This window comes from Asparagus officinalis, chromosome 5, assembly GCF_001876935.1.
Source record: "Asparagus officinalis chromosome 5, Aspof.V1, whole genome shotgun sequence".
Classification (NCBI taxonomy): domain Eukaryota; kingdom Viridiplantae; phylum Streptophyta; class Magnoliopsida; order Asparagales; family Asparagaceae; genus Asparagus; species Asparagus officinalis.
The window spans coordinates 94,661,368-94,681,296 of NC_033798.1; the positions used below are offsets into that span (position 1 = coordinate 94,661,368).

General features: G+C 40.6%; 1 protein-coding gene across 2 annotated transcripts in view; it reads right to left on the reverse strand.

Moving 5' to 3' along the window:
* The window catches only part of LOC109840236 (NAD-dependent protein deacetylase SRT1), a 30,035-nt gene continuing 27,999 nt past the window's right edge, over positions 17,894–19,929 (reverse strand). For both annotated transcript variants that reach the window (XM_020408802.1, XM_020408801.1), the window contains 3 exons: positions 18,968–19,035; positions 18,779–18,881; positions 17,894–18,532 (listed from right to left, as the gene is read on the reverse strand). In XM_020408802.1, the coding sequence (XP_020264391.1) occupies positions 18,227–18,532; positions 18,779–18,881; positions 18,968–19,035 (477 nt within the window). In that variant the 3' untranslated portion in view covers positions 17,894–18,226. The remainder of the gene's footprint in view (positions 18,533–18,778; positions 18,882–18,967; positions 19,036–19,929) is intronic.

A 19,929-nucleotide genomic window follows, 5' to 3' on the forward strand; every position in this document is an offset into this window, starting at 1 on the left:
CATCTAGTGAAACTCAGAAAATTTGCACAAAACATGCAGATGAATCTCAGAAAACCATAACCGAACCTATTGTAGCCGTATGTTTTCTAACTCAGAAAATTTCACAAAACATTCGAGATGAACTCAGAAAAAAAACATTTTATGAGACTATTAATCTCGTATGTCTTCGAGTCACTAATCCGTGATTAAGTTGGCTCTAAACATACGGCGACTATAGTCCGTATCTTTTTGGTCTTGTGTTTTTAAATCGACTCTTTTTTTCAAAAGAGGTCTAATTTTACTAAATTATGTTAGCAAAACGTCTATTTTGCTAAAACTTAGCCAAAAACGCGACTCTTTTGCAAATTTTCCTTATATATATACCAGCTGTCCCCGACTTGAAAAAACGAGGAAAATTACTTAAGGTAGTTATTAAAAACTATAATCATGAGATGCACTGATTTATTATTTACATATATAAATACCGGTATTTGTAAAGATACTACTGAGCCTAGGCTTAGTAAATTTTCTTCAACTAGTTAGCTTGGCCAAGAATTCAGTCCCACATAATGTATATTTATTTCGTAATTGCTTAAAAAGATTCCAATTTCATGGCAATGAATCAGTTAAACTTCTTTTATTAGCTAGCCTAGATAGTTTTGACCAAAATTCTTTCCAATCAAGCACTACTTCTCAAAATGGACCAGGTTAAAACCCATGGGCAGGAAAAAAAACACATACAAAAACATGCCCTTGCCATACTATACTTTATAATTGCTTTCAAAATTGCATTTTTATGCTGGATGCATTCGCAGGAGGCCAAAACGGAACCACCGCACCACTCCAACCGGCACGCAACACCCTCCTCAACCCTACGCAACCCCCAACAGCAAGCGGCAGCCCCTCATCAAGCCAGCAGCGAGCCAGCAAGAACAAACGCAATGCGCCGCAGTCCAGCAGCAAGACCCTTCATGCGATCGCCAACGTGGATCCGCATAATGCGGAAGGTGCCTTCCCGTCGTTCCCACGCCAAATCTCCGACGACGCCAAACGGAGACCAATCCAGGAGTCGCGTGTCGAAAGTGACATCAGCTTCATCACCAGCGGAGGCCAACGACCGTGCCAGCGCGAGCAGCGCAAGACCATCAACCGCCTGAGGACGTGCTCTGCGGCCAGAACAAGCTCCGCATTCGACGACTACGTCGCAGCCCCTCACCGTGTTCCCCACGAGGTACCGCGGAGGTCCGAGGGGGACCACGCGGCCGCTCCATCCGCGGGGCCCGCCTCCCTACCTCAGAATAGGACCCGCTCGGCGCCACGCGGAGTGCGATCTCGTGTGCCGATTTGCAGCCGCCGCCGCCGCCGCAGATGGCAGCGATGCCGCTGGCGCATGGGGGTGATCACCTGTTCATCGGCTTCAGCAGCCAGCAGCAAGCATCAGTTTGGCGGGTATGCGGGAGCGACGTGATAGGGCGAGGAAGGGTATTTCTTTTATGAGAGGGGATCGGATTTGATGGCCAGGAGGGGCAAGTGAGTAGTTCTCATCATCATCACCACCATCATCATTCACCAGTGCCTGCAGGACAAACAGTGGAGCAGGCGCTGCTACCAACGCTGCTTTTGATCCTTCACCCTGGAATTTCTAAGTAGCACCTGTGAATGTAGGTGCAGGACTGGGGATCAAGCGTGAACGATGCGTGTGACGCTGCTGCGTTTTGGGGCCGTGTTCGTCGGCTAAATTAATTAGTAACGAGTTCGTTTCTGGCCTTAGCTTCTGCGAATTAAGGTCTGCGCCGCTATTAAGCTGCCTGGGGCCTTAACTTAGGGTCGGTGTTAGACTGTCTTTAGAAGTGTTCGTTGCGTGATGAGCAATAGATCTGGTATAATGCTACTGTTGTTTGGACTTCAATTTTACGCACGTCTTCCGTTTTCTCTTTCGTTTTGTGGTCTTGACAGAAGGCAGCATGAATAATTAACTTGGTAGTAGCACTAGGGCACACTCCCCAACCACAAACTCCAACCACACCCACTCTCTGCATTTGCCCTACAGTGCACCGGGGCCACATGAGATTTAATTAATTTTGTAAAATCTTCTTGTGAGGCCGTTGATACTGTAGCAAATGAGGAGATGTGTTGGAGTTGTGCTGATGGCGGCGTGCCTCCTATCATTTTCCTAATTAATTTGACCATTACTTTCTTAAAACTGATATACTAGGGTTTGGGGTCGTTAATAACTCGCCGCTTAGAGACCGCATCTAAATTAAATAGGCCCACACTTTCCGAGTAGTTTGGAAAGAGTATAAGTTCAGATTAGCATTATCCTAATGCGAAAGAACTCGCGATCACGTTCAGCGTCATTTTTTTAACGAGTGCCCATGTAGCGCTCCACTTAAAAGATGAGAGAGAGAGAGAGAGAGGAAGGAGCGGCAAAGGAAAAAAGTTTAGTATAAATCAGGAAAGGACCGCTTACTATTCATTTTCTCTATCTCTCTCCTTTTTTAGATGAGTTTTTGACCCAGCTATTTAGATGTTTTTTAAGCACAGACTATCACTAATCCACCCACCGAGCACAAAGCTTATATCACTTAAACTTTTACTTTGTTTAATGCGCGAGATTTCATAGGGTATCTACAAAAGAAAACCAAACATAAAGCATATCAATAGCATCTCTCATACGGCGAGTCCCCAAATATTTTCAAGCCTCTGAGCCACCCAATTAATTACCTCGTCTTTTCTCACAACTACCACTACAGCCAGAGACCGGGCGTGGATTGCCAAAATTCACCCTGCTCCGCTAAAACCACTTCTTTCCTACTACCTAAGAACGCAACTAGCTTTAAGTTGCCCTAAAAATCGCTCTAGCGTAAGCTGCAACTACATCACCATTCTATATTACCACCAAAAGAAGACCGAGACTTGGATCTCTTATAACTACAATCTTCGTCGCTTCCGAAACTTGTTGATCTCTTCGAGGACAAGCTTACCTTCTCAGTCTCTGTTGCACCTCTTGGCCACCTTCCATTGCCGATTGGAGGCGATTTCAGTAACGCTTATCGTCCTTCATACAACGTCCCATTTATGCCAGCTGTTGTGACGATGGCGTTTATGGTATATTCAAATTGTGTGGAAGATCTTTCATCTCGACGAATAGCATTCTGCCCGCATGACGGATTCCGTCCTCTAAGAGAGGAGACTTACTCATGTAACAGTTATTTAATTCAATATATATATAATATATATACTATATATATAATATATATAATATATTTATAATATATGTATATTAGTTATATTATATATATATATATATATTGTATCGTGTCCCCGTACCCAAATCTTTACCAGTTTTGTCGTGTACCTACCGTACAGTCCGTACCGTTTCCCATGCAACTTAGCTCCCTACTTTTAACTTGTGCTAAACTTGTGTAGTAATAGGTATGTGGGTGTTCTAGTAAAATCAAATCGTTTCAATAGAATTGCAAGAGGTAATGGAATAGTCTGTGATGTACTAATCAATTGTCAGTATGTATTCGACAGCTATGAGCGCCCATGACTTCTATGAAAAACGATTGCTAATGTTTTAAGCGGGAAGTATGTTCCGCATAAGCCGATGCTAAATTAGAACGTTGAGGAACTATCATCACGCCAAGTATGTTAGCACTTATTGTCCTCTGCGCATGTAGGCTATTGAGATAATTTTGCAATTTATTCGTTTATTGTACATTTTTGCTAAAGTGATCTCAAATTGGCTGTAGTTGTCCATCGTGTAATCCATTTATAAACACACCAACTTTCCATTCTTCCATAGGATATAATATAAGAAAATAGTTTATATTACTGTTTGTCTGCATAGCATGTAGCTATTTAGATATATTTTGCAATTTATTAGTTTATTGTACATTTTTAGCTAAAGTATTTGAGTCCTCAAATTGGGCTGTATTTCATCGTGTAATCCATTTATAAACACACCAACTTCGCTTCTTCCATAGGATATAATGAAGGAAAATAGTTTCTGATACTGGTTTGTTCTCATAGCATTGTTCGTTTGCGATGTCAGAGAAAACTTATTTGAAATGGATTCTCAAGATACAAGTATACATTGGACCTAGCGCTCTCTGCCTTTTCTCAATTCCGTTGAGGTAGGCAAATATTTGTATCTTTAACTGGGGGGGGGGGGACTTGTACTTCCAAAGTTTTTTACTGTTTGCAACTGCTGAATATTTGTGTCTTTCCTTTTAAAGAATAGTATGAAAAAAATTTCACAACTTAAAAACATTTAAAGATCCATTGTATTATCGGATGCATTTCTCTAAAATTGAATTTTTATAGATTTTGTTCAGCTCATTTAGAGGATTGAACGAGTTACGAGTCTCTTAAGTGAGCATCTATAAAATTTTACCCTACAAATCATCCAAGCTCTAGCGATACAATTCAGAAAATTAAATTCATGGAATGGCACAACTCCAACTGTCCACTGAATTAATTGCGCTGGTTCTAGTAAAAAAGGTGTTAATTAAGAAAAAAGGTCAGGGCAGATTAAACTTCTATTTTTCCTTTCCTCTTTTCTTTTTCGAGGGAAAGAGAACCAGTAATGAATGCCTGGCTGGTACTCATTGATACTCATTGAAACATCTTTCAAAACTCACTAGATGGATTCTTTATTTGATGAATTAAATAACGAGCTTTCTCATGTGAGCTCAACATGTACAATCAGTATGGGAGGATAAAGGTAAAGAATCTGGTATGAGTTAGGCCAAGATCTCTAATGTTGCCTTTTGTGTACGCTTGTGCTCCGGTCGTAACTCGAAATAATTTCCAGCGATCTTCATCTATTGGAATTAATCTCAATAATGTAAAAAGATTGGAGAGAATCATGTAAAGGCAATACTTTTAGTGATAGTCATACTGAAATGATTTAAAAGGTCTCGTATATTTAGATCTTCATAATAGGCATATCTTTTTCTTGAAGCACTAATATTTCTTTGCAATTAGTTTTGTACTTCTTTAACCATAAACATTAGTTATCGCATTAAGGAATAACAATTATGTAGCTTGTTTAATGTTAATGTTACTTTAATTTATTTAATTTTGTATTTTAGGTTTTCTTTTGACGCTGATAGACCGAACTGAAACCATGCCTTCCTGCAAAAGACAACCATTTCGTCTAAAGAGGTGCTTGCAAGCTTCAACAAACTTTCTGATTATCCTTAAGTTATTTTAAGTTATCATTCACTTTTTTCTGCTTTCTGCCTCCCCTTTAGAGAAACAGCAAGGAAAAATCATTCAAAATGCTATTGAGGTTCAATCTCAGTGATGGCTGTGGTTGCTCACACACTATATATCGAGTGGCGTTAAATTTCTGGGTGAGGAATACTACAAGTATTGTGCGGCTTTTCATTTCTCGCAATGTTGTTTCTGATTTATAATTCTTCGGGTAAATTTCACAAAGTAGAGGGGTTTTGGACAAAACTATCATGAACTTCTTGTATTAGAGAAGATATTAGCATGGAACATCTCTCTAAATTACCTGTCGAGTAAGTCCTTGATTGAAAGTTTACGCTTTATTCCTTATAGTTTGCTCATGAGGCTCCGTGTTGAATTTTCCTGTATAGTTGAATTTATGAGAAAAAGGAAAGCTTTTCTCGATAAGAACGAGGTCATCCGGAGCTGAGAGATGCTGCCAGAGGACGGAATCCGTCATGCGGGCAGAATGCTATTCGTCGAGATGAAAGATCTTCCACACAATTTGAATATACCATAAACGCCATCGTCACAACAGCTGGCATAAATGGGACGTTGTATGAAGGACGATAAGCGTTACTGAAATCGCCTCCAATCGGCAATGGAAGGTGGCCAAGAGGTGCAACAGAGACTGAGAAGGTAAGCTTGTCCTCGAAGAGATCAACAAGTTTCGGAAGCGACGAAGATTGTAGTTATAAGAGATCCAAGTCTCGGTCTTCTTTTGGTGGTAATATAGAATGGTGATGTAGTTGCAGCTTACGCTAGAGCGATTTTTAGGGCAACTTAAAGCTAGTTGCGTTCTTAGGTAGTAGGAAAGAAGTGGTTTTAGCGGAGCAGGGTGAATTTTGGCAATCCACGCCCGGTCTCTGGCTGTAGTGGTAGTTGTGAGAAAAGACGAGGTAATTAATTGGTGCTCAGAGGCTTGAAATATTTGGGGACTCGCGTATGAAGATGACTATTATATCTTTATGTTTGGTTTTCTTTTTGTAGATACCCTATGAAAATTCGCCATTAAACAAGTAAAGTTTAAGTGATATAAGTTGTGCTCGGGGTGTGGATTAAGTGATAGTTGTGCTTAAAAACATCTAAATAGACTGGTGCAAAAACATCATCTTAAAAAAGCGAGAAGAGATAGAGTAAAATGAATAGTACAGCGGTTTCCTGATTTATCACTAAACTTTTTTCCTTTGCCGCTCCTTCACTCTCTCCTCTCTCTCTCGATCTTTTAAATGGAGCGCTACATGGGCAATCGTTAAAAAAATGACCTGAACGTGATCGCGAGTTCTTTCCATTAGGATAATTGCTAATCTGAACTTATACTCTTTCCAAACTACTCGCGCAAAGTGTGGGCCTATTTATTTAGATGCGGTCTCGTAAGCCGGCGAGTTATTAACGACCCCAAACCCTAGGTATATCAGTTTTAAGAAAGACATGGTCAAATTTAATTAGGAAAATGATAGAGAGGGCACGCGCCAACGCACAATCCAAACACATCTCCTCATTTGCTACAGTACAACGGCCTCACAAGAGATTTTAAAAATTAATAAATCTCATGTGGCGCCGGTGCACTGTAGCAAATGAGAGAGTGGGGTGTGGTTGGAGTTGTGGTTGGGGGTGTGCCCTAGTGCTAGCTTCAAGTTAATTATTCATGCTGCCTTCTGTCAAGCCACAAACGAAAGAGAAAACGGAAGACGTGCGGTAAAAATTGAAGTCCAAACAACAGTAGCATTAACTCAGATCTATTGCTCATGCACGCAACGAACACTTCCTAAAGACAGTCTAACAACCGACCCTAGTTACAGCCCCCAGCAGCTTAACATAGCCACAGCACCTTATTCGCCAGAAGCCTAAGCCTAAGAAACGAACTCGTTACTATTAATTTAGCCCACGAACAACGGCCCAAACACGCGCACGTCACGCATACGTTCACGCTTGATCCCAGTCCTCACCTACACTTTCACAGGTCTACTTAGAAATTCGCAGGGTGAAGGATCAAAGCATCGCGTTGGTAGGCAGCGCCTGCTCCACTGTTGTCCTGCAGCACTGGTGATTATGAATGGGTGGTGATGATGATGAGAACTACTCCTTGCCCCTCCTGCCATCAAACCGATCCCCTCTGCATAAAAGAAATACCCTTCCTCGCCTATCACGTCGCTCCCGCATACCCGCGCAAACTGATGCTTGCTCGCTGCTGCTGAAGCGATGAAACAGGTGATCACCCCCATGGCGCCAGCGGCATCGCTGCCATCTCGGCGGGCGGCGGCGGCTGCAAATCGGCACACCGAGATTCCACCCGCTGGCGCCGAGCGGTCCTCATTCTGAGGAGGGAGGCGGGCCCCGCGGATGAGCCGGGCGCGTGGTCGCCCCTGGACCGTCGCGGTACCTCGTGGGGAACAACGGTGAGGGGCTGCGACGTATGTCGTCGAAGCCGGAGCTTGTTGCTGGCCCAGAGCACGTCCTCAGGCGGTGATGTGTCTTGCGCTGCTCGGCGCTGGCACGTCCGTTGGCCTCACCCCGCTGGTGATGAAGCTGATGTCATTCGACACGCACTCCTGGATGGGTCTCCTTGGCGTCGTCGGAGATTTAGCGTGGGAACGACGGGAGGACCTTCCGCATTAATGCGGATCACGTTGGCGATCGCCCTGAAGGGTTTGCTCGCGGACTGCGGCATTCGTTTGTTCTTGCTGGCTGCTGGCTGCTTGATGGGGGCTGCGCTTGCTGTTGGGGGTTGCGTAGGGTTAGGAGGGTGTTCGCGTGCCGTTGGGAGTGGTGCAGGTGGTCCGTTTTGGCTCCTGCGCATCATCCACATAAAAATGCAATTTTGAAAAGCAAATTATACAAGTATAGTATGCAAGGGGCATGTTTTTGTAGTGTGTTTTTTTCCTGCCGCATGGGTTTAAACCCTGGTCCAATTTTGAGAAGTAGCTCTTGATTGGAAAATTTTGGGTGCAAAACTATCTAGGCTGCTAATAAAGAAGTTTTTAAACTGATTAATTTGCATGAAATTGGAAGTCTTTTTTACAATTACCGAAATAATATAATTATGTGGGACAGAATTGTTGGCCATAGCTAACTAGTGAAGAAAATTTACTAAGCCGTAGCTCAGTAGTATCTTTACATAATTACGTTTTATATATGATAAATAAATAAATCAGTGCATCTCATGATTATAGTTTTTAATAACTACCTTAAGTATTTCCTGCGTCCTTTTTCAAGTCGGGACAGCTGGTATATTATAAGGAAAATTTGCAATAAGGTCGCGTTTTTGGCTAAGTATTAGGCAAAATAGAACGTCGTTTGCTAACATAATTTAGTATAAATTAGACCTCTTTGAAAAAAAGAATCGATTTAAAAAACACAAGACTCAAAAAATACCCGGGACTATAGTCCCGTATGTTTAGAGCAACTTAATCACGGATTACGTGACTCAGAAACATACGAGATTAATAGTCTCATAATGTTTTTTCTGAGTTTCATCTCGAATGTTTGTGAAATTTTTGAGTTAGAAAACATACGGGACTAAATAGGTCTCGTTATGGTTTTCTGAGTTCATCTGCAATGTTTTGTGAAAACTTTTCTGAGTTCACTAGATGCGTGAATTAAAACAGATACGGGACTAACTAGTCCGCGTATGATTTTCTGAGCTGTTTTGGCAAAATAGAATTTTTTGACATGTTTGGCCAAAAAGAGGTGTATTTTGGGCTAATTATTTAGCAAAGCGGTCTATTTTGCGCTAAATAATTAGTAAACGGACTATTTTAGCAAATTTTCCTATTATATAAGGCACGCCAAGCGGGCTTTTCGGACCTGTCGACCCAGCGCAGTTGGACTATGAGGCCGATTCAGGATTCAGGCTGTGTGTTACATACTTACTTACTAGGCCACACGGACCTTAGAAACACAAAGAGTTACGACAAATAAAGTGCGCCACGTGGGGCACATGCACTGGATTGCGAATCTTCAACATAACGGCGACGCAACCGTTACTCAATTGACGAGTGCTGACTCCTTTTTAGCCAAATGGCCTATAAATTTCGTGGAAATCAACGAAAAACAACCTTCGTTATGCATAAGAAGAGAGAAATAAAGCAATGGGTAGAGAATATTTATAGGTAAATCAAGTGGGCGTGCGCGCCGGTAAGGTCTAAAGCACATATAACTACTAGGAGCGTTACACCGGCGTCGCGTCAAACGAGACGACTGCCTTTTTGTTATTGCACTCATCAGCTTAGGTATGGTAATGTTAGCAAAGACAAAATTTTGAAAAATAAAGTTGGAATAGATAAAATTTAATGATATTTTTGAATTACCCTTTTGAAGAAATAAGAAAGCTCTATAAGGGCGTAAAGAAAAAAAGAATTGAGGGGCGTACATACATTGGATAATTTTGAAACGGAAGCACGAGGTCTGATGACAGATGCTAATTAATATAGCCATGCAAGCACCGAACTCCTTCTCAAGAGGTAATTTAATTACTTACGCAACAAAAAATTGCTAATTAGGATAAATGGTTACTAAATTAGCAAAAAGTCAAAAATGGTTAGCAAAGTATTTGCTATGGCACTTGCTCTTTTTTTAAAAAAAAAGTGTTTTAAAAAAGGGGTTTTAACAAATTTGGGTTGCCTCTAATTAATGTTATAACATCTAAAGTTCGTGGGAGGTTTAAGTTGAGGGTTTAACAGATTCTAACATCTCTAATAAGTTCAACCTTAATTAAGCTTCAGACTGTAAACTTAGCATTTTACAATATTGATGTGATCAGATTAGGCCCTTAGCGAAAAAGTGTATTATTGAGCTCCGTTCGCCAAATATTGGAACCTAGTTTTCCGTTTTAGACTCCCTTTTTCCCTCGTTGGAATAATGTTGGACTACCAAATCAAGCTATTGGACTCAATTAAGAACTGCATGAAGGCAGAGAAGTTAGCCACAGCAACGAAGATGGTGTCAATTAGGGTTCTGTGAGAGAGCAGAGAGGGGTGGGGTGGGGTGGGGGGTTTATACGCTGCATGTGGAGAAGGGAGAGCTTGAATCTATGGACCTGAGCACCATCCATTTATCACTCCCTTTTTCTTCGTCTAAATTCTTTTCTCTGCGAATGTTGAGATGACCAGTAGAAGCTCTAGGCGTTGCTATTAGTAGAGGAGGAAGTTGGACGCCACTTGGCAGAAGGAAGAGTAATGCAAGCGTTAAAAAACCGAGAGGGAGTGTTAATGACTGCTGTAAATGGGTTAGTTAATTAGGTTCAAATGTAGTGGTTAAACTCTTTGTTGTTCTGGATATGAAAATTCTTCAATGACCAAAATATGAGACCAATAGGGAGAACAAGTAAGAGTGTCCCCTCCTATTGGATAATGAGTTGATCATCATTAATGATGGTCAACCTCATTATCACTAGGAGGGGACACCTTACTTGTTCTCCCTATTGGTCCCATATTTTTGGATCCCTGTAGCAAAGCTACTGGATATATATTAGTCATTTCCCCTGACTAATTAAATTTTTGCACTTTGGCTTAAACTTGTGACCCCCGCCACCCCACCCCACCCACCCCACACACACCCCAGACATACACGCGACGACAACAACTTTTGTTCTTCAACTACAATTGGGCGCAACAAAATTGTCTAAGGTCTCTTAAAAGAACAACGTCAAATGTACACAAAATAGTAAGTTATAAGGGTAAAAGTTAACTGCACTACTCTAGCTTGTACTATTTTTTCACACTACAGAGAAAAATTATGAGATGTTGTTTTCTATACTATATATATATTATTATATATATATAATATATATATATAATATATATATATATATATATATATATTATATATATACTATATATAGAGAGAGAGAGAGAGAGAGAGAACGTTTCTTATTTTCCACCCGCACTTTTTGGAACATGTTGACCTGTGAGTCTAATTGAGTCTGCAGCCACTCCACATATTTGCTCTAACGCCAACAGTTCTAGTGCAAACGCTTATGACGCGTTGCGCTAGATATCTATGGGGGCGGTTTTACAACATTTGAAATGGTTTATCAAAAACCGCTTCGCTTGGCCCAATAATTTTGATTTGGGCCGATTTTTATAAGCTGGCTTGGGCTTTACACTGAAACGAATCTCATTTGTTTCTCACCGCTTTACCAAATATCCCTCTTTCTCTCTCACTCAACTCATCACCCTTCTAAAATCCGCCTCTTCTTTTTCGCCTCTGAGAGATCGCCATGGCCGAAATTTGTCGATCTCATCGCTTAACTCGTCGCTAATCTCTTCGCCGTTTTTCGATCTCCATCGTCTCCGATCTCAGCTCTGATTTCGTCGTCGATCTCGTAATAATTCTTCGTCAAGCTGCTGGTCTCGTCTCCGATCTCATCTCCGATATAGGTCGTCGTCGATCTCTGATTTCCCCCCTAATTTAGTTTCATTTTCTGTTTAGATAATGTGTTTTTAGCTGGGGGTTTTGATCACGTGTCATATTCCTTGCAGTACCTTCGATTGAGTGAAAGAAGCTTACGTACTTGGGGTCTGTCTTGAATTTTATGATTTCGAAATGAGTAAAAAGAGTTTGCGAAACAAAGATTTTACGTTTATCTCTTCAGCTGTTAAAAAAATGGTACTGCTATTTCAACCTTGAATCGGTACCAATTTGTTTTGTGTTGTTTGATTGTGAATGTCTTGTGGCTCACTCAATCGTGGCCCTTTTGATAGAGAGACTTAGGTACCTTTTAATTTCGCTTGTTCATTGTCCGTGAGAAGTCGGCAGTTGTTGATTTTGCTCCTCTTTTAACTATAGCGTTCATTGTGTCAACGCCTTTATCGGGTTATCTACTATACTTTAAGCTGAAATATTTTGGTAAATGCGACTTTACGTAGTTACGTGTTCTTTACTTATCAAATTTAGTAGTGTTGAAGTTAATCTTTACAAGCCTAACATGCATTTTTATCAAATTTGTAGAGGCGTAACAGCTTTTGTGTTCTCTCGCTGTTAAGTTTATACGACCTTCTTGATATATAATTTTTTTGGCGTGTCTGTCTTCCACGCTGTAATATACCGGCTGATATGCGAATGTAGGGAAAGTGCTTAAAAGTACTCAGCGCGGTATATTACAGCGTGGAAGACAGACACGCAAAAAATTATATATCAAGAAGGTCGTATAAACTTAACAGCGAGGAAACACAAAAGCTGTTACGCCTACTAAATTTGATAAAAATGCATGTATGGCTTTTAAAGATTAACTTCAACACTACTAAATTTGATAAGTAAAGAACACGTAACTACGTAAAGTCGCATTTACCAAAATATTTCAGCTTAAAGTATAGTAGATAACCCGATAAAGGGTTGACACATGAACGCTATAGTTAAAAAGAGAGCAAAATCAACAACTGCCGACTTCTCACGGACAATGAACAAGCGAAATTAAAAGGTACCCTAAGTCTCTCTATCAAAAGGGCCACGATTGATGAGCACAAGACATTCACAATCAAACAACACAAAACAAATTGGTACCGATTCAAGGTGAAATAGCAGACCATTTTTTTTAACAGCTGAAGAGATAAACGTAAAATCTTTGTTTCGCAAACTCTTTTTACTCATTTCGAAATCATTAAAATTCAAGACAGACCCAAGTACGTAAGCTTCTTTCCACTCAATCGAAGGTACTGCAAGGAACTATGACACGTGATCAAAACCCCCAGCTAAAAACACATTATCTAAACAGAAAATGAAACTAAATTAGGGGGAAATCAGAGATCGACGACGACCTATATCGGAGATGAGATCGGAGACGAGACCAGCAGCTTGACGAAGAGATTAGTTACGAGATCGACGACGAAATCAGAGCTGAGATCGGAGACGATGAGATCGAAAAACGGCGAAGAGATTAGCGACGAGTTAAGCGATGAGATCGACGAATTTCGGCCATGGCGATCTCTCAGAGCGAACGAAGAGGGGGATTTTAGAAAGAGAGAGAGAGAGAGAGAGAGAGAGAGAGAGAGAGAGAGAACTGGGTTTGAAGGATTGAGGAGAAGGGATAAGGTTATTTTGGAGATTTTAGCTTAGCTGACATATAATAATTGCTAAAAAGGGGCTGCAGCACAAAATGTCACACTTCAAGGGGCTGAACCACATGGGGTAAACTAGGAGGGGCTGCAGCACATGAAGTTTCTGTTTTGGGGGCCTAGACACATTTTTCCCAAATTTTAATGTAGTATATTTTAATAAATTAAAAGTTTTCTAACATATCATTTGAGCTATATCAATAGCTAATGTGTACCTTAATGCACAAATTGCACAAAGCTCTGAGATAAGCTTATGAATTACCCTTTTTTCAACTATTAAACTATATTTAAAATTGTCTTTAGGCATATGTATTTAATACTCAGAATTTAATATTTTGAATATATTGTAGATAACATATATAAAGATGATTTAATGCCATCTTCTTTTAAAAGAGAGCTTTGCTACAGGGATCCAAAATATGAGACCAATAGGGAGAACAAGTAAGGTGTCCCCCTCCTATTGGATAATGAGTTGACCATCATTAATGATGATCAACTCATTATCCAATAGGAGGGGGACACCTTACTTGTTCTCCCTATTGGTCTCATATTTTGGGTCATTGAAGAATTTTTCTATATCCAGAACAACAAAGAGTTTAACCACTACATTTGAACCTAATTAACTAACCCATTTACAGCAGTCATTAACACTTCCCTCTCGGTTTTAACGCTTGCATTACTCTTCCTTCTGCCAAGTGGCGTCCAACTTCTCCTCTACTAATAGCAACCCTAGAGCCTTCTACTGCTCATCTCAACATTCGCAGAGAAAAGAATTTAGACAAGAAAAAGGGAGTGATCAATAACTTCTCTGCTTCATGCATGTCTAATTTGAGTCCAAAGCTTGAGTTTGGTAGTCCACATTATTCCCAAGGAGGGAAAAGGGAGTCTAAAAGGAAAACTTAGGTCAATATTTTCGAAGGAGCTAATATATACACTTTTTCGGCTGAAGGCCTAATCTGATCACATCAATATTGTAAGTAATTTACATCTGAAGTTAATTAAGTTGAACTTATTAGAGTGTAGAATTTTTAACCCTCAACTTTAACCTCCCACGGAACTTTAAGATGTTATAATTAATTAGAGCAACCCAAATTTGTTAAAACCCCTTTTTTAAAAACTTTTTTTTTAAAAAAAGAGCTAAGTGCATATGCAAAATACTTTGTAACATTTTTTACTTTTTCTAATTTAGTAACCATTTTTCCTAATTAAGAATTTTTGTTCGTAAGTAATTAAATTTACCTCTTCGAGAAGGGGGTTGGTGGCTTTGCATGCTATATTAATTACATCTCATGCAGACCTCGTGCTTCCGGTTTCAAAATTATCCATATGTATGTACGCCCCCCTCAATTCTTTTTTTCTTTCTCCGCTTTAGAGCTTTTCTTATTTCTCAAAAGGGTAATTCAAAAATAATCATTAAATTTTATCTATTCCCAACTTATTTATTTTCAAAATTTTGTCCTTTGTAACATTACCATACCTAGCTGGAGTGCAATTAACAAAAAGGGCAGTCGTCTTCGTTTGACGCGGACCGCGGCTGTAACGCTCCTGAGTTATTATATGTGCCTTTGACCTCTACCCGCGGGGCCCACTTGAATTTACTATAATATTTCTACCCATTGTTTAATTTTCTCTCTCTTATGATAACGAGGTTGTTTTTCGTTGTTTCCCACGAAATTTTGGCCATTGGCTAAAAGGAGTCGAGGACTCGTCAATTGAGGTAACGGTTGCGTCGCGTTACGTTGAAAGTTCGCATCCAGTGCATGTGCGCCACGTGTGCGCACGTTAATTTGGTCGTAACTCTTTGTGTTTCTAGAGGTCCGGTTGGGCTGTAGTAGAGTATGTAACACACAGCTGATCCTGAATGGCTCACTAGTCCAACTGCGCTGGGTCGACACGTGTCCGAAAGGCCGCTTGGCGGTGCTTATATATAGGAAAAATTTGTAAAATAGTCCGTTTTTACTAATTATTTAGCGAAATAGACCGTTTTGCTAAATAATTAGCAAAATACACCTCTTTTTGGCCAACATGTCAAAAATGTCTATTTTGCAAAACAGCTCAGAAAACATACGGGACTAGTAGTCCCGTATGTTTTAATCACGGATTAGTGAACTCAGAAAATTTCACAAAACATTGAGATGAACTCAGAAAACATAAATCACGGATTAGTGAACTCAGAAAATTTCACAAAACATTGAGATGAACTCAGAAAACATACGAGACTATTAGTCCCGTATGTTTTCTAACTCAGAAAATTTCACAAAACATTGAGATGAACTCAGAAAACATATGAGACTATTAATCTCGTATGTTTTCTGAGTCACTAATCCGTGATTAAGTTGGCTCTAAACATACGGGACTAGTAGTCCCGTATGTTTTTTGAGTCTTGTTTTTTAAAATCGATCTCTTTTTTTCAAAAGAGGTCTATTTTACTAATTATTTAGCAAAACGGTCTATTTTGCTAAATACTTAGCAAAAACGGACTATTTTGCAAATTTTCCCTTATATATATACCAGCTGTCCGCTTGAAAAAGGACGAGGAAATACTTAAGGCGTATGTTTAATTAAAACTATAATCATTGAGATGACTGATTTATTTATTTATCGGATATATAAATATCGGTAATTTGTAAAAGATACGTACTGAGCTAGCTAGTAAGATTTTCTTCACTAGTTAGCTTGGCAAGAATTCATGTCCCACATAATTATATTTGGTAATTTGTAAAAAGATTCAATCATGCATGAATCAGTTTAAAACTTCTTTTTTAGCTAGCCTAGATAGTTTTGACCAAAATTTTTCCAATCAAGAGTACTTCTCAAAATTGGACCAGGTTTAAACCATGGGCAGGAAAAAAAAACACATACAAAAACATGCCCCTTGCATATATACTTTATAATTGCTTTCAAATTGCATTTTATGTGAATGCATGGCGCAAGGAGCCATACGGCACCACCGGCCACCACTTACTCCAACGGCAGCAACACCTCTCTCAACCTCCAACCCACCAACCAGCAGCGCGCAGCCCCCATCAGCCAGGCAGCAGCAGCAGAACAACAATGCGCAGTCCGCGAGCAAGACGCCTTCATGCCGATCGCCAACGTGATCCGCATAATGCGGAAGGTCGTCCCGTCGCACGCCAAATCTCGCGACGACGCCAAGGAGACCATCCAGGAGTGCGTGTCCGAGTACATCAGCTTCATCACCAGCGAGGCCAACGACGGTGCCAGCGCGAGCAGCGCAAGACCATCACCGCCGAGGACGTGCTATGGGCCATGAAACAAGCTCGCTTCGGACGAATACGGTGCAGCCCTCCCAGGTGTTCCTCCACAGGTACCGCGAGGTTCGAGGGGGACCAGCGCGGCTCCATCCGCGGGGCCCGCTCCCTGCCTCAGAAGAGGACCGCTCGGCGCCAGCGGGGGCGATCTCGGTGTGGCGATGCAGCGCCGCCGCCCGCCGCAGATGGCAGCGATGCCGCTGGCGATGGGGGGTGATCACCTGTTCATCAGCATTGCAGCAGCTACAGGGGCAGCAATCAGTTTGGCGCGGGTATGGGGAGCACGTGGATGGGCGGAGGCAGGGTATTTCTTTTTGGAGGGGATCCGGTTGATGGAGGAGGAGGCAAGGAGTAGTTCTCATCATTCATCCCGACCATCATCATTACCCAGCTGCTGCAAGGACAACAGTGGAGCAGCGCTGCTACCACGGCGGTGCTTTTGATCCTTACCCTGGGAATTTTAAGTAGACCTGTGAAGTGTAGGTGAGGACTGGGATCAAGGTGAACGATGGTGACGTGGCGGTGTTTGGGGCCGTGTTGTGGGCTAAATTAATTAGTAACGAGTTCGTTTCTGGGCTTGGCTTCTGGCGAATAAGGTGTGGGCTAGTTAAGCTGCTGGGGGGCTTAACTAGGGTCGGTGTTAGACTGTCTTAGGAAGTGTTCGTTGCGTGATGAGCAATGAGATCTGGTTAATGCTACTGTTGTTTGGACTTCAATTTTACCGCACGTCTCCGTTTTCTCTTTCGTTTGTGGTTGACAGAAGGAGCATGATAATTAATTGAGTAGCACTAGGGGCACACCCCCAACCACAACTCCAACCACACCCACTCTCTCATTTGCTACAGTGCACCGGGCCCACATGAGATTTTAAATTTTTAAAATCTCTTGTGAGGCCGTTGTACTGTAGCAAATGAGAGATGTGTTGGAGTTGTGGTTGGGGCGTGCCTCTATCATTTTCCTAATTAATTTGACCATACCTTTTTAAACTGATATACCTAGGGTTTGTGGGTCGTTAATAACTCGCCGGCTTAGAGACCGATCTAAATAAATAGGCCCACACTTTGCGAGTAGTTTGAAGAGTATAGTTCAGATAGAATTATCCTAATGGAAGAACTCGGATCACGTCAGGTCATTTTTTTTAACGAGTGCCCATGAGCGCTCATTAAAAGATGAGAGAGAGAGAGAGAGGAAGGAGCGGCAAAGGAAAAAAGTTTAGTATAAATCAGAAAGGACCCGCTTACTATTCATTTTCCTCTATCTCTCTCGCTTTTTAATGAGTTTTTGCACCCAGTCTATTTAGATGTTTTAAGCACAACTATCACTTAATCCACACCGAGCACAACTATATCACTTAAACTTTACTTTGTTTAATGGGAGATTTCATAGGGTTCTACAAAAGAAAACCCAAACATAAAAATTAATAGCATCTCATACGCCGAGTCCCCAAATATTTTAAGCCTCTGAGCACCAATAAATTACCTCGTCCTTTTCTCACAACCTACCACTACAGCCAGAGACCGGGCGTGGATTGCAAAATTCACCCTGCTCCGCTCCCCTTCTTCCTACTACCTAAACGCAACTAGCTTTTAAGTTGCCCTAAAAAGCTCTACGTAAGCTGCAACTACATCACCATTCTATATTACACAAAAGAAGACCCGAGAAACTTGGATCTCTTATAACTTACAAATCTTCGTCGCTTCCGGATAACTTGGATCTCTTCGAGGACAAGCCGTTACCGTTCTCAGTCTCGTTGCACCTCTTGGCCACGCTTCCATTGCCGTTGGAGGCGATTTCAGTCGCTTTATCGTCTTCTACAACGTCCCATTTATGAGCGTTTGTGACGATGGCGTTTATGGTATATTCAAATTTTGGAAGATCTTTCATCTCGACAATAGCATTCTGCCCGCATGAGGATTCGTCCTCTGCAGCATCTCTCAGCTTCCGGATGACCTCGTTCTTATCATGAGAAAAGCTTTCCTTTTTTCTCTAAATTCAATATACAAGAAAATTCAACACGGGAGCCTCATGAGCAAAACTATAAGAATAAAGGTAAATTTCACAAGACTACTGCGACAGGTAATTTAGAGAGAAGTTCATGCTAATTTTCTCTAATACAAGAAGTTCATGATAGTTTTGTCCAAAACCCCTCTACTTTTGTGAAATTTACCCGAAGAATATAAATCAGAACAACATTGCGAGAAATGAAAGCACAATACTTGTAGTTTTCCTCACCCAGAAATTAACTGGCCACTCGATTATAGTGTGTGAGCAACCACAGCCATCACTGAGATTGAACCTCAATAGCATTTTGAATGATTTTTTCCTTGCTGTTTCTCTAAAGGTAGGCAGAAAGCAGAAAAAGTGATGAGTAAACTTAAAAATAACTAAGATAATCAGAAGTTTTGTTGAAGCTGCAAGCACCTCTTTAGACGAAATGGTTGTTTTTGCAGGAAGGCAGGTTTCAAGTTCGGTCTATCAGGAAAAGAAACCTAAAATAGCAAAATAAATAAATAAATAAATTAACAGTTAAAACAAGCTACATAATTGTTATATCCTTAAGCGAATAACTAAATGTTTATTAAAAGAATACAAAACTAATTGAAAGAAATATAGTGCATTCAAGAAAAAGATATGCCTATTATGAAGATCTAAATATACGAGACCTTTTAAATCATTTCAGTATGACATCACTAAAGTATTGCCTTTTACCATGATTCTCTCCAATCTTTTACATTATGAGATTAATTTCCAATAGATGAAGATCGCTGGAAATTATTTTCGAGTTACGACCGGAGCACAAGCAGGTACACAAAGGCAACCATTAGAGATCTTGCCTAACTCATACCAGATTCTTTACCTTTATCCTCCCATACTGTTGTACATGTTGAGCTCCACATCAGAGCTTTACTTATTTAATTCATCAAATAAAGAATCCATCTAGCTGAAGTTTTGAAGATGTTTCAATGAGTATCAATGAGTACCAGCAGCATACTGGTTCTCTTTTCCCTCGAAAAAGAAAAAGAGGAAAGGGAAAATAGAAGTTTAATCTGCCCTGACTTTTTCTAATTAACACCTTCACTAGACCAGCCAATTAATTCAGTGGACAGTTGGATGTGCCATCATAATTTAATTTCTTCTGAATTGTATCGCTAGAGCTTGGATGATTTGTAGGTAAAATTGTTATAGTGCTCACTTAAGAGGACTCGTAACTCGTTCAATCCTCTAAATGACTGAACAAAATCTATAAAAATTCAAATTTAGAGAAAATGCATCCGATAATACAATGGATCTTTAAATGTTTTTTAAGTGTGAAATTTTTCATGACTTCTTTAAAAAGGAAGACACAAATATCAGCAGTTGCAAACAGTAAAAACTTTGGAAGT